The 12,186-nt window shown below is 36.5% G+C and overlaps 2 protein-coding genes across 5 annotated transcripts; one reads left to right on the top strand and one right to left on the bottom strand.

Annotated features, from left to right (window-relative positions):
* The first annotated feature begins 741 nt into the window (after positions 1-741).
* LOC109004659 (probable glucan 1,3-beta-glucosidase A) lies at positions 742-6,255 on the top strand. Of its 4 annotated transcripts, none has more exons than XM_035691804.1 (11): positions 743-937; positions 1,035-1,158; positions 1,259-1,374; positions 1,477-1,596; positions 2,121-2,303; positions 2,855-3,013; positions 3,691-3,860; positions 3,945-4,100; positions 5,093-5,445; positions 5,575-5,838; positions 5,930-6,255. In XM_035691804.1, exons 2-11 carry the CDS (start codon positions 1,050-1,052, stop codon positions 6,013-6,015), a joined length of 1,716 nt encoding a protein of 571 aa, XP_035547697.1. In that variant the 5' UTR covers positions 743-937; positions 1,035-1,049; the 3' UTR covers positions 6,016-6,255. The 4 variants fall into 4 exon arrangements, with proteins under 4 accessions (XP_035547698.1, XP_035547697.1, XP_035547696.1 ...); XM_035691803.1 differs by having other exon boundaries at positions 743-955; XM_035691805.1 differs by having other exon boundaries at positions 742-1,158; positions 2,873-3,013.
* Positions 6,256-11,016: 4,761 nt separating this feature from the next.
* LOC109004587 (protein MIZU-KUSSEI 1-like) lies at positions 11,017-11,778 on the bottom strand. Its single transcript, XM_018983224.2, has one exon. It carries the CDS (start codon positions 11,776-11,778, stop codon positions 11,017-11,019), a length of 762 nt encoding a protein of 253 aa, XP_018838769.1.
* Positions 11,779-12,186: the final 408 nt, after the last annotated feature.

Genomic DNA, 12,186 nt, shown 5'->3' with positions numbered 1-12,186 from the left:
AAAATTAGCATATTAGAATTTGATATAAATGAGTTTTGGTAAAAACGGATTGACTCATTAAGACACGATTAATAAATGGGTTAATAACAGGTCAACCTACAGTAACCCGTTTAAATTTTATTTCAAAATTACAATTTTATTATTGTTGGGTTGAATAATGGTATTTCTCAATAGGCTTATACTTTTTTATGTGTAATTTTTTAATTAATTTTTTATATAGATTTTTTTTACACTTATAAATATTTTTAAAAAATAAAATAAATTTAAAATATCATTAAAAAACACTTCTTTAATCAGAAAGTAAAAAACAAAATCATTAAAAAACACTTCCTTAATCAGAAAGTAAAAAAAAAATCATTAAAAAACACTTCCTTAATCAGAAAGTAAAAAACAAATCATTAAAAAACATTTCTTTAATCAAAAAGTAAAATACAAATCATTAAATATTAATTTTTATTCTACTTCGTAATTAAGAAAATATTTTTAAATAATATTATAATTTTTATTTTATTTTTTAAAATATTTAAAATTATTAAAAATATCTATATAAAAATAAATTTAAAAAATATATATAAAAAAATGCTACAGCCCAGCGGGAGCCCCTAGCGGGGTATGTACCATTTTCCTTTTTTTAATTAACCTTTCCCCAAAGTCAAACGGTCAATTACCATGAAAATCAACCCCACAAAACCACTCCAAAACTCCACGAGGGAGGTCACGGGTCACCCTTTTTTGACCTTTTGGTATGAACACAGCAACATCAGCACGGTTTTGCAACCTTCTTCATTCTTTGACACTCCAGAAGATTGTTCTTTTCTTCTGCTCGTATTTTAATGGCTTTCGGTTTGTCTCGACTATGGACAAGGTTTCAACAAAATATTAACATGATGGGAATTTGGAAAGGCAAACCACGAGCTTGTTTACAAGGTTGAACTTGGTATCAATTTAGTGATAAGTAAGGAATTGCCAAGATTCTCGCAAGTGCAGTTTTGAGGGGTTTTGTTTTTAATAATCTCGCTTTTTTTTATTTGGAGGGCTTTTTGTTGCAAATGGATAAAGCTTTTGGGGGGCCTGCATTCTTCATGGAACTTGGTTTTAGCAAATGGGTATGTGCATTTCTACTGTCTTGTTGGCTCATCTTCTCTGGAGCATACTCGGGTAAGCTTTATTACCTCCAATTCGTTGGACTTTCATTAATAGCTATCGATATTAATCCAATTGCGAACGGTTTTCTTATGTTGTATTCTTGGTCCCCAAGTGGAGGGATTACGTGGGGATTCTAAAGTGAGAGGAGTGAACTTGGGAGGGTGGCTGGTCGTGGAAGGCTGGATTAAACCTTCACTTTTTGATGGCATTCCCAACGGAGACATGCTTGTGAGCTTCTTCTCCAAACTCTGTTGTCTTTATTATTCTTGGACGTAACCTTGGTTCTTCATAATTGATTTGGCTGACCCATTATTGGCAACGGGAACGTAGGATGGAACAGAGGTACAATTTAAGTCAGTGACATTGCAGAAGTATGTGTGTGCAGAGAATGGGGGAGGCTCGAATGTTACAGTCAGCAGAGATGTAGCATCTTCATGGGAAACTTTTAAGGTGAGGTGCCTGACCAAAATGTTCTGCGGTACAATTTTCTATTGGCAGTGGTATATTGCTCTATGAATTGATCTTTTGGTCTTGCGTACTAGCAGTGTTTTTTCCTTACAGTAATTCCTTTAAATCGGCAATGTCGATTATGGAAAAGTGCCCTTTGTTGAGTTCCTTGCGTTCAATCTAATGCATGGCTTTGGTGTCAAACTGCAATATATTGTGAACTTGCTCAAAGCACAAGCTGTAGTCAAGAGATTGTAGATTGATTGAGTTTTGAATTCAGTTGTACTCAAGTGGCAATGTTTTCTTGTTCAGCTTCAACGTTCTTAAACTAATTCTTATATTCCTTGATCTTTGCTCGGAGGCTAAGAAGTAATATTTATCTTTTATATAAATTGATGAACATGACAGTCCTCATGTGATTTTATAATAGCGTATCGTATCCTTATGACTTACTTTGTGGATTTCGAAATAAAGGAAGTGCTCCTGATCTACAAAGAAACTCATCCCACTCCTTTATTTTGTTACAGCTATGGAGAGTTTCGGAATCAAAATTTCAGTTGCGCACCTCCAAAGGTCAATTTATATCATGTGATAGAGAAGGGTGCTCTGTCTCTGCAACTGCAGAATACCCTTCCACATCAGAGACATTTTTCATTGAAAGGAAGAATGGTAGAGTTCACATAAAACTAGAGAGTGGGGCGTATCTACAGGTATAGCTTTTCACCCTCATGTGTTTAGGAAAATAATCAAAATTACCCACATTGTTTGCATTGCATTTTTATCAAGTATAGATAGTCAGGCATGCTTGGTAGTGTGTGGTGTCAATGTTTCATTACTACTCACAGAATAGATTTAAACATTTTCAAAAAATATTTCTGCCTGTGCGAATCAGCTTCCAAAATCTTACATCTTGGGTCCTACAATCATTTGGATTTCGGAATGACTTAACAATTGAATTGGAAGTTCTATATAATTGAGAAACCATTGATACCGGTAAGATCCAGCAGCATTTCTTTATAATTAACATAATTTTAAATCAGGGAAAACATAATTCAGTGAGAATCATTTGAATAATAGGCTTTTCTCAGCTTGCAGCCATCAGATACTTTTACAACCACTTTATGTGCACTGACTGTGCCAAAACTAAATCTGTTAAGGATGGACCAAGGTGGCATTTGATACCATGTCATTATTTTTCAATTGTCTATTCTTAGGATGTCAAAGTTTTTAATTATAAAAACATGATAGCATATTCTTTTAGGCTACAACGGGAAATCAGCTCTCAGGGGACTATCCAGGAATGCCGGGATGGGATGATAATGCAGGCACATTTGAGATGACAATTGTAGCAAATAACTTGCATGGAGATTACCAGCTTGCAAATGGATATGGACGCGATAAGGCCAAGGAGGTTCTTAAGGTAACTCCATATCTACTGTAGCACAAACTTCTCCTCTTTTATTAAAATCTTTTTATCCAGTATAATAGGCAGGGCGGCACCATATGTATTAGTTTATCGGCATATTCTCATACACATAGCTATCTGTAATGATTCGAGGAGAAGTTAGCACTTGAAACTTTTTTTTAATGTATAATCTATTCTACTCTTTATATGACTAATTCAATGAGAACTAGTGATTGCATGGGGATAAGGCCAATCATAACATCTTACATATCCATAATAGTATTTGTTGATGCTGCACCAGCATTTTCGATTGCTAGGATAGCTGAAAGTATGAGTGCTAAGAAAGAGTTCTTTTGAGTACATATTTGGCAATCAATTGAATCAACTCCTAGTATGGTAACCATGTGTTATTTCCACATCTTTGTCTAAACTGATCTAGCACATGAGCTTGGAAATTTTGGCATACTTCAGTGTTCTTGTTTAGTATGCTTGTGATGTTGTCTTCGTTGATAGATGCCAAAAAAAAAAATATATATATATATATTTATATGTCCATGAACCGTGTAAAGTTCCCTTGAGAAGGTGAGTTTCATTTTGGGTTGTTATAAAGACTATTTTCTTGATGAGAGATAGTAGATTCCTCCTGTGTTGTTTCCTTGTCTATTTAATTTATCAGCATTCCCTAACTGCAGAGACACAGAAATAGTTTTATCACCGTTGAAGATTTCAATTTTCTTCATAGAAATGGAATAAATACTGTGAGGATCCCAGTTGGCTGGTGGATTGCTTCTGATCCTGATCCTCCTGCTCCATTTATTGGAGGAACTCTTGTGGCTCTGGATAATGCATTCTCATGGGCACAGTAGGTCTTGCTTTCACCTTACTCTGTTCCAGTTATTGAAACATAGCATTTTGTTCTGACATTGACCTGAAATATTTGGTACAGAGCCTATGACATAAAGTGCATAATCGACCTTCATGCTGCTCCTGGCTCCCAAAACGGGATGGAACATAGTGCTAGTCAAGATGGTTTTATAGGCTGGCCTACTTCTCCGGATTACATCTCAAAAACATTGGATGTTATTGATTTTCTAGCTTCCAGGTACATTCTAGACAAGTTTTTGGATTGTCACATCCCATCCTGAAAGGGCAGCTTATTGGCCTTCACCTGGATCTGTCTAAATTCAAAAGATACAGTTCTTGTTCAGAGTTATCCACTTGCTTGTTTATTTGCATATCTGCCACAAGTCTCAATGTTCTGATGGTTGGTGGGGGGTTAAGAACTTACCAAAATTTGCGTTATTGTCTAAGGATACTGGCCAAGTTCTTTCAGGAATGAAATGGTCTTATAGCTAGGAAACATATAATATATGAGGATTGGATGGTTAATGGAGTTGAAACCAACTTCAGGTCCATAGCTATGCTTGTTTTTTCATTTCCCACCTAGAAGAAGAGAAGACTGAAGCGCCACGCCACACCACACCCCCACCCCCACCACCACCAAAATAGCTTCAAAAAGGTTGAACTGGAGTCATTCAAATCAGATTATGGCTTTATTTATATCCCATAAAATTCTTGAAAACAATATAGGAGAATCAACCTAACTCACTTTTGTCATATTGCAGGAAAATTATGAAGAAAATGAGGTTTTCTATGTATTTGTTTTGAATTTAAAATAAACATTTCTCTCTCTGTTGTGGATTAGTGATATTCAAGTATCCTAGTTATTCGAAATTAGAACATTCATAGATGATGACTGTGATGAGTGTATCAGCTATAACTGCTAGTAGGAAGATTATGAAGCATGTGTGTGATGAGTGGAAGAGTCCTGCATATATGTCTCTTATGGCTTCCTCTCTCTTTCAAATTCAGATGCAGAGCGGGGGAGAGAGAGAGAGAGAGAGAGAGAGAGAGAGAGAGAGAGAGAGAGAGAATTCTATGGTAATATTAAATTATATGATGTGAATAGTGCTAAAAAATGCCACTTGAAGAACTTTTATCTGTTTCGGTTTTGTTATTTTTATGACACCTGAATCATTATTTCAGGCCCTTCTGAAATGTAGCTCTATACAATTTGACTGCTTTCATTTGCAGGTATGCAACGCATCCTGCATTGCTGGGAATTGAACTCTTAAATGAACCATCTGCACCCACAGTTCCCTTGGATACTTTAGTTTCATTTTATATGCGAGGCTACCAAATTGTTCGAAAATACTCACCAACAGCTTATGTAATAATTTGCCAAAGAATTGGCAATGCAGATCCCTTGGAACTTTATCAAGCTAACATAGGCACTCACAATGTAGTGGTGGATTTGCATTTCTACAATCTTTTTGACACTTTCTTTCTTAATATGAGCTCGGCGGATAATATACAATTCATATATAAGAGCAGGGAAGCTCAATTACAGGCCCTCAACAGCTCCAATGGTCCTCTTGTGTTTGTTGGTAAGTCAAAATATGGAAAATACTTTGCTTCTTTGAGGTCTTATCCTTCAAATTTTCTATTCAGATCAGTTTCGAAGTGATATTTTTTGCTCCCTTGTCTTTCTTATTATTCTGAATTGGAAACCTCAGTTCATTCGAGACATTATATAGTTGGAGACTTGGTTAGGGTTCCCAGCAGTAAGAATAATTCTTTTGAAAGTGGATTGATCTCAGGGGAATGGGTGAATGAGTGGAATGTGACAACTGGATCAAAGACAGATTACCAAGAGTTTGGAAAGGCACAATTAGAGGTATATAATGCTGCTTCATTTGGATGGGCTTATTGGACACTTAAAAATGACAGACAGCACTGGGATTTTGAATGGAACATAAAGAACAATTATCTCCAACTAGGTAAATGCTATATAGACCCCATCCGGCTTCTGTTTTGAACGATGCATACAATGTTGGGTGCTGAATCTATGAAGTGTATATATTCTTGCAGGCGATTCACCCAACAAGCAAAGTCTCAATAGTTTAATGTTGCTTGGTATTACATGTGCCTGTTTCTATCTGTATCACTTTCTGTGAAGAAATGTCACATCTGAGTTGCATCATTCCTCATAATTGAAGAGGAAGATCTACTATGCGGTTTTTCTATGTTTTTGGCTTCCCAACCATCAAATTCATTTTGTTATACTAAATTGCAAAGTGCAGTAATAATGTGGTTCTTGTAAAGTATATGCAGAAATTGTTGATGATGCTGTAAAATCTTCGAGGCTAAGCTTGTTACACCCAATAATCTGCAAAGGAAATTCTTCCCGGTTTCGCCTTTCCTAGCCAGATTTTTGTGTTAATGCAGTTTCTTCTTATGAATTCAGTGATCTGTTATCTAAAGCCATCTTTTAAAGAACAAAATGGGAAGTCTCTTAACCACCTGGCGCCAACTGAAAAGTATGTAAGAAAAAGAACCAAAAATCAAACATATGATAAATAATGGTCATGTAAAGAATTAATAGCTGAAGTCACAGCCTTCGAACATATGAACTTCCTCCGTCCTGAACAGTGGAAAATTAGAGTCTGCACAAAAATCCCTTCGACAAACCAAGTTGAACTGTTATAATATAATATAAATCATTAAATTTAGTATTTCTTCTTTTTAAGTTTAAACTTCTGATACTACTTTAAAAACGCTTCTCTAGCTTAAGCTATATTAAACCACTTGAAAGTTTAAGGTTAAACTAACTGGAAGAAATAAATTTTGTTATTTTACCATGAGTGAAAGAACACTTACTACATTGGCAATAACTGATATTTATGGATTTCATATTATTCCCAAGAAAAAATCTATTAATCATCATTTTTCTCATCATCCCAAATGTAAGTGGGGCTTTGCTCAACTCCGGCAACAAGGACGTTGAGTTCTTTCTCAAGTAAGATAATGTCAGCAAAAGTCTTTTGTAATTGATACACCTACATTGGCAGCATCTAATGCGCGCGAGGTGAGTCATTTATGCCATGCATCACTAAAAAATCCAATGCTACAAAATGTGTTTTGTATATTTCATTGAATCAATCAATATTACAGACTATGCCTTTTATAGGCGCATGCTAAGAACCTTGTATAGAGTATAGAATATTCTAGACTGGAAAAAGGTAAAGTTTGTTACAAAAGGTATAGCAGGGATGTGCACGGACGTGTTGCTTTCTCTCGGTTACGTGACTGCATTGTAGTGCTGATTCTGTGATGATTTTGAGTTGGTGTTTGGTGCAGTGATTGTTTTAGCCTTGACATCCCCCTCAAGTCAAGCTGCATATTCTTTAGACGAAGACTTGGACACATTTGCTGGAAGTGTGTTGCTGTTAAGGGTTTAGTAAGTATGTTGGCAAGTTGATCTTTGCAAAAATAAAAGCCACATTCAATGATTTATTGAGGACCCGATCTCTAACAAAGTGAAAGTCGATCTCGACGTGCTTTATTTGTGCATGAAACACTGGGTTAGAGGAAGGGTAAGTGGCACCTAAATTATCACAGTAGAGTAAAGGGGCACTGGTAAGTGGCAAACCGAGGTCTCGACAGAGATGTTGTAGCTAGATAACTTTTACAGTAGTGTTTGAACTGCTTTAAACTCTATCTCAGTTGAAGATCTGGCAAAGGTAGGCTACTTCTTTGAAGACCAGGAGATCAGATTGTTGCCGAGGAAGATACAAAACCCACTGGTGGAGCGTCAGTCGTTGGGGCACCTAGCCCAATCTGCATCGGAAAACTTCTTACTAATGGCACTGAATATCAACAAATCGTGGGGGCCCTCCAAGATTGCACTCTGACCAGACCTGACATTGCTTACTTAGGACTCGTTTGTTTTCACAGATGAGATGAGATGAGTTGAAATAAAAGCTACAAGTTGAATAAAATATTATTAGAATATATTTTTTTAATATTATTTTTGTTTTGTGATTTGAAAAAGTTGAATTGTTTATTTTATTTTGTGTGAAAATTTAAAAAAATTGTAATAATTAGATGAGATGAGATATGATAAAAGGAGATGAAAAGTTTTGTGAAAGTAACGAGGCATTAGTCAACCAACTATGTGAATTCCTTCATGCACCTACCAGCACTCATTAGTGCACTCATTAGTCCGCAGCTAAACAAGTATTAAGATATCTCAAATGTACCATCACCCATGATATGCATCTCTCTCATGGTACACTCTCTTTTACTTCCTACTGCGATTCAAATTGGGGAGGCTCCATAGATGATAGATGATCAACCAGTGGATTAGATATTTATCTTGGCCCTTGTCTTATCTCATGGAGTGCAAAAAAACAAGTTGTTCTCTCTTGAAGCAGCACCAAAGCTTAATATAGTCCCTTGCCATAGCCACTGTCGAGCCCATTTGGATTAGAATGCTCTTCAAAAACCTCAAAATCTCTCTTCCCACTGCGCCCATAATCTGGTGTGACAACTTGGGAGCTCTTGCTTTGGCCTGTAACCCCATATTCCATGCTTGAACCAAGCATATTGAAGTGGATTATCACTTCATCCGAGAAAAAGGTTCTCAACAACGATATCTGTCTTAGATACATCTCATTTTCACAGCAGTGTGATGATATATTTATAAAAGGACTCACTATTGCTAGGTTCTTATTGCTGCATGACAAGCTGATGCTCCGACCACTTGTCATCAGCTTGCAGGGGTGCTAACCATAATTGTTCAAATGAGCCAAATATCACTACCCGTGATTCTTGTCATCATAAACCAGAAAATCAACATAATATAAATCTCAATGATTCGCAGTCAGATAATACAAATATTGTTCAGCATGATTTTATTCTTTCATCCCATATTTAGTACTTCATTAGTTGAGTTGTACAAATTCATTACATAACCTGTAATCTCTCATAGACCTTTGTATTTAAACACAAGCATTATGTCAATGAAAGTGTGACCTTCTTCCTCATCTTATTTTTCTTTCAAGATCAAGTAGATCCAAATGCATACTTAATTGGTGGTAGGAGTTTTATGCACGTGCACCTTGGCACCATCTAGTTAAAAGGGCTAAATGTAAAGAGTTGTAGTATCAAGTCCATCACCAAGCTAGGGAGAAGCATCCCGGCCCTGCTACTCAAGTACTCACGATTGCAGAGGGGAGGTCTCTCCCCACACTCATGAATTAAGGGGTACTGGAGAGGAACATCTAGCAAAAAGCAAAAGTTGAATTTTTAATGCTTGACGCTGAATTAATTGGGTTGAAAGCTAGGGGATTCCATTTCCAATTAATCCTCCAGCTCGAATCATAGCTAGGATGGCAATGATCCTCTGCCATGATCTGTAGAGTCTCCCTTAATTAATATTCAATTTTCATGGGTTGTAAAGCGTCTTCCTCCAACCACTTAAAGGTGTCTACCTACCCCTCCCCTCCTTTTTTAAATGACTAATTATATGATTTATTTCTTAAAGAACTGAGTTGTATGCATGTCAAATTAAAGACGTGTCTCGTAGGACAATATATAATGTGAATGTGCAGATCAATCATACATTAATAACATTGAATAAAAAGTTTAATTTCAGACTTTATGGACCAAATATTAAACCATATATTGAGTTGAAAATAATAAAATATTTAATCCATAAAAGGGTACTCAAATTTGAGAGAGTGCCATACACTTGTAAAGGGTAAGATTCTTGATCTTTAGTTGACAAGTGCCGCAGAAATATATGGCGACGATATTTTTTTATAATTTGGCCTTGCATTAATATAGAATAAAATATACTAATATAAATAATAATTATAAATGATATATGGATATATACACGAGTATATAATTATATAATGACCATTCAATACGCTACGTACGTGTATCCTACAAAATCACGATACTCATGCATTGAGCCCATTTTTTAGTGAAACGACACAAGGAATCAGAAACCGCTCATTCAACTACTTACCCATTTCTAAGGAAGCCCCACACAAAAATATATATGTTGATTGAAAATAAAACCACTATTAATATATATACAATAGATAAGCTAGCTAGCAAATTAGAATAATATTCTTTTTATCAGTCACTATTTACTAGGTCCACACCCCACGATTCTATTAAAAAAATCAGATGTGAGACGTGAAGATGAATAGTAACTTATGTATAACAAAACCTAATAAATAATTAATATAATGGAAGTAACATGACTGCATGCATGATGATCTAGACATACGTGGAACGGTGTTGTTCCTCCACATGATGAGATCAGAGTACTAGATAGTTCTTGTAAATGCGCGCAGCTAGTCTTCCTTCATATTTTGATCCGAAAAATACTCGTCTTGTCTACTAAAAGCAAGTACGTGGACGACATGAATAAAATGAGACTGGATTAAATATTGGTATAAGCTGAATTGCGCCAGCTTGTCAAATTAATTATGTGGATGATCTAGTTGCATGGTGGTTTGGAATGTTAATATACTGATTAATATAAGTACTAATTTTGAATTAATTGTACACATGCAATTTTTCACTTTTTGATGAGATGCTCATCTCATGTACGTGTGTGTGCCATGTGTGTGTATTTTAGCCATAGCTTTTGTTTTCTCTTGTGATTCTAAATTGAATTCAAATAATTAATACCAACATGCATGCAGGTAGCTAGCTAGCTTCATTCATTTTAAGCGAATTAAAGGAAGAGGAACAAAAAAGCTTCTAGCTAGGTGATAAATTCTATTCCAACTTCTGACAATTAATTGCTGCTTTCTAGTATTCGATGGAACACCACTAGCTAGCTAGCTAGCTAGCTACACTCACGAAATTAGTACAAAATCTTACACACCAACCAATTGGGAGACAATCAATGCATGGATTCCTTTAATGGGTTAACACAGCTCAAACGCGCGCATACAATTCTCAAACTACAAAAGCACTACAGAGTTCATGAGTACAATCTGTGGGCAATATATAAAACTAAAGCTATGCTAGCTATCAATTAAGCACAACTCAAAAAGGAGAGGGCCGGAAACAAATGGTTGCAATCTGCAAACCATCTCGACATGACTTGGCCTTTTTTCTAAACTCCATAGACCTTATACATTGAGCAAAGGTCACGACCACCTTGAGCGAAAAAAGAAAATACTAATAAGCTCCTGACCAGTACTACTAGTACTGCTCCCGTCCTGATCAATCAAATGGAAGGACTCAGAATTAGCTGAACCACAAACTCTCTCAAAGTTTGCCCTAAGATACATTAACTCGTCTTCTCTTTGAAGCTCTTTCCCACTTATTACGCCAGCACCCACAACAACGTGATCTGCACTCATTACCCTAAGTGCCTCCATATCTGCCTTGGAAGGCTGGCGCTTAACCGCAAACCCAACTTTCCTCCCATTGCAATACATTTTCCACACTGGCATGGACAAAAGAGAGCAAGAATTACCAGCAGTAGTACTACTGAATCCCTGCCTTGTGGCAGTACTCTCTAGTGCAATTCGAAGAATACTCCCTTGCATTTCTCTTGCTAGGGTTGTTGTGGGGACAGCCAATTGAAGGAGGAGAACTGAGTTGGTGGAGTTGTAACTGGTTTGAATACAAAGCCTAACTTTCCCATGGCGAAATCCAAATATGGTGCCAACGATGGTTGTGGAAGAAGTACTAAAGGCGTACTGTGAATTATAGCAGTTTTGGAGGTAATTATTTTCTTCTTCTTGTTGTTGTTGGATATCTTGGTCTTCTATAAAGGTACTGCAGTTGCAGCTGGGTATAAGGAACTCCATGAGAGAGCGAAGAAGCCTCCATGACCGGACTTGTTTCTGGCAGTCCACGGCGGTGACACCATTGGATGATAGTGCCCGCGGGGTGCCACTCATTGACGTTGGAAAGGCCATATGTGGATGTGGGCAAGGCTTCGATCTGTGGTACTAGACATGTACAGGGCTTTTATATATAGAGGAGTAATGTTAGAGAGAAGTCACTATAGCAGTGCACACTTTACACTCACTGCGTTGCTGCTTCTAGTAGATTATTCTCAACACTCACTTGGGAAGACGTGTGGTCTAGATGATGTCACATCATACATGTAAAATGAATGCTCCTAATACTGACTTCTATCTATATTTATTCTATATAGAGAGTACTTCATTTGTCTATTTATTGCATGTACGCGTTCTCTTGTGAACTTCTTCAACGAAAATTCATGAGTTGTTCATGAGTCACAAAACGCATTTTAATTATATATATAATTAGGGCATACTTTATTTTGTGCACACGAGAGTACT

This window comes from Juglans regia, chromosome 7 (genome assembly GCF_001411555.2).
Source record: "Juglans regia cultivar Chandler chromosome 7, Walnut 2.0, whole genome shotgun sequence".
NCBI classification, from domain to species: Eukaryota; Viridiplantae; Streptophyta; class Magnoliopsida; order Fagales; family Juglandaceae; genus Juglans; species Juglans regia.
The sequence above is the reverse complement of the archived record's forward strand: the minus strand, read 5'-3'. Positions and strand labels throughout refer to the sequence as shown.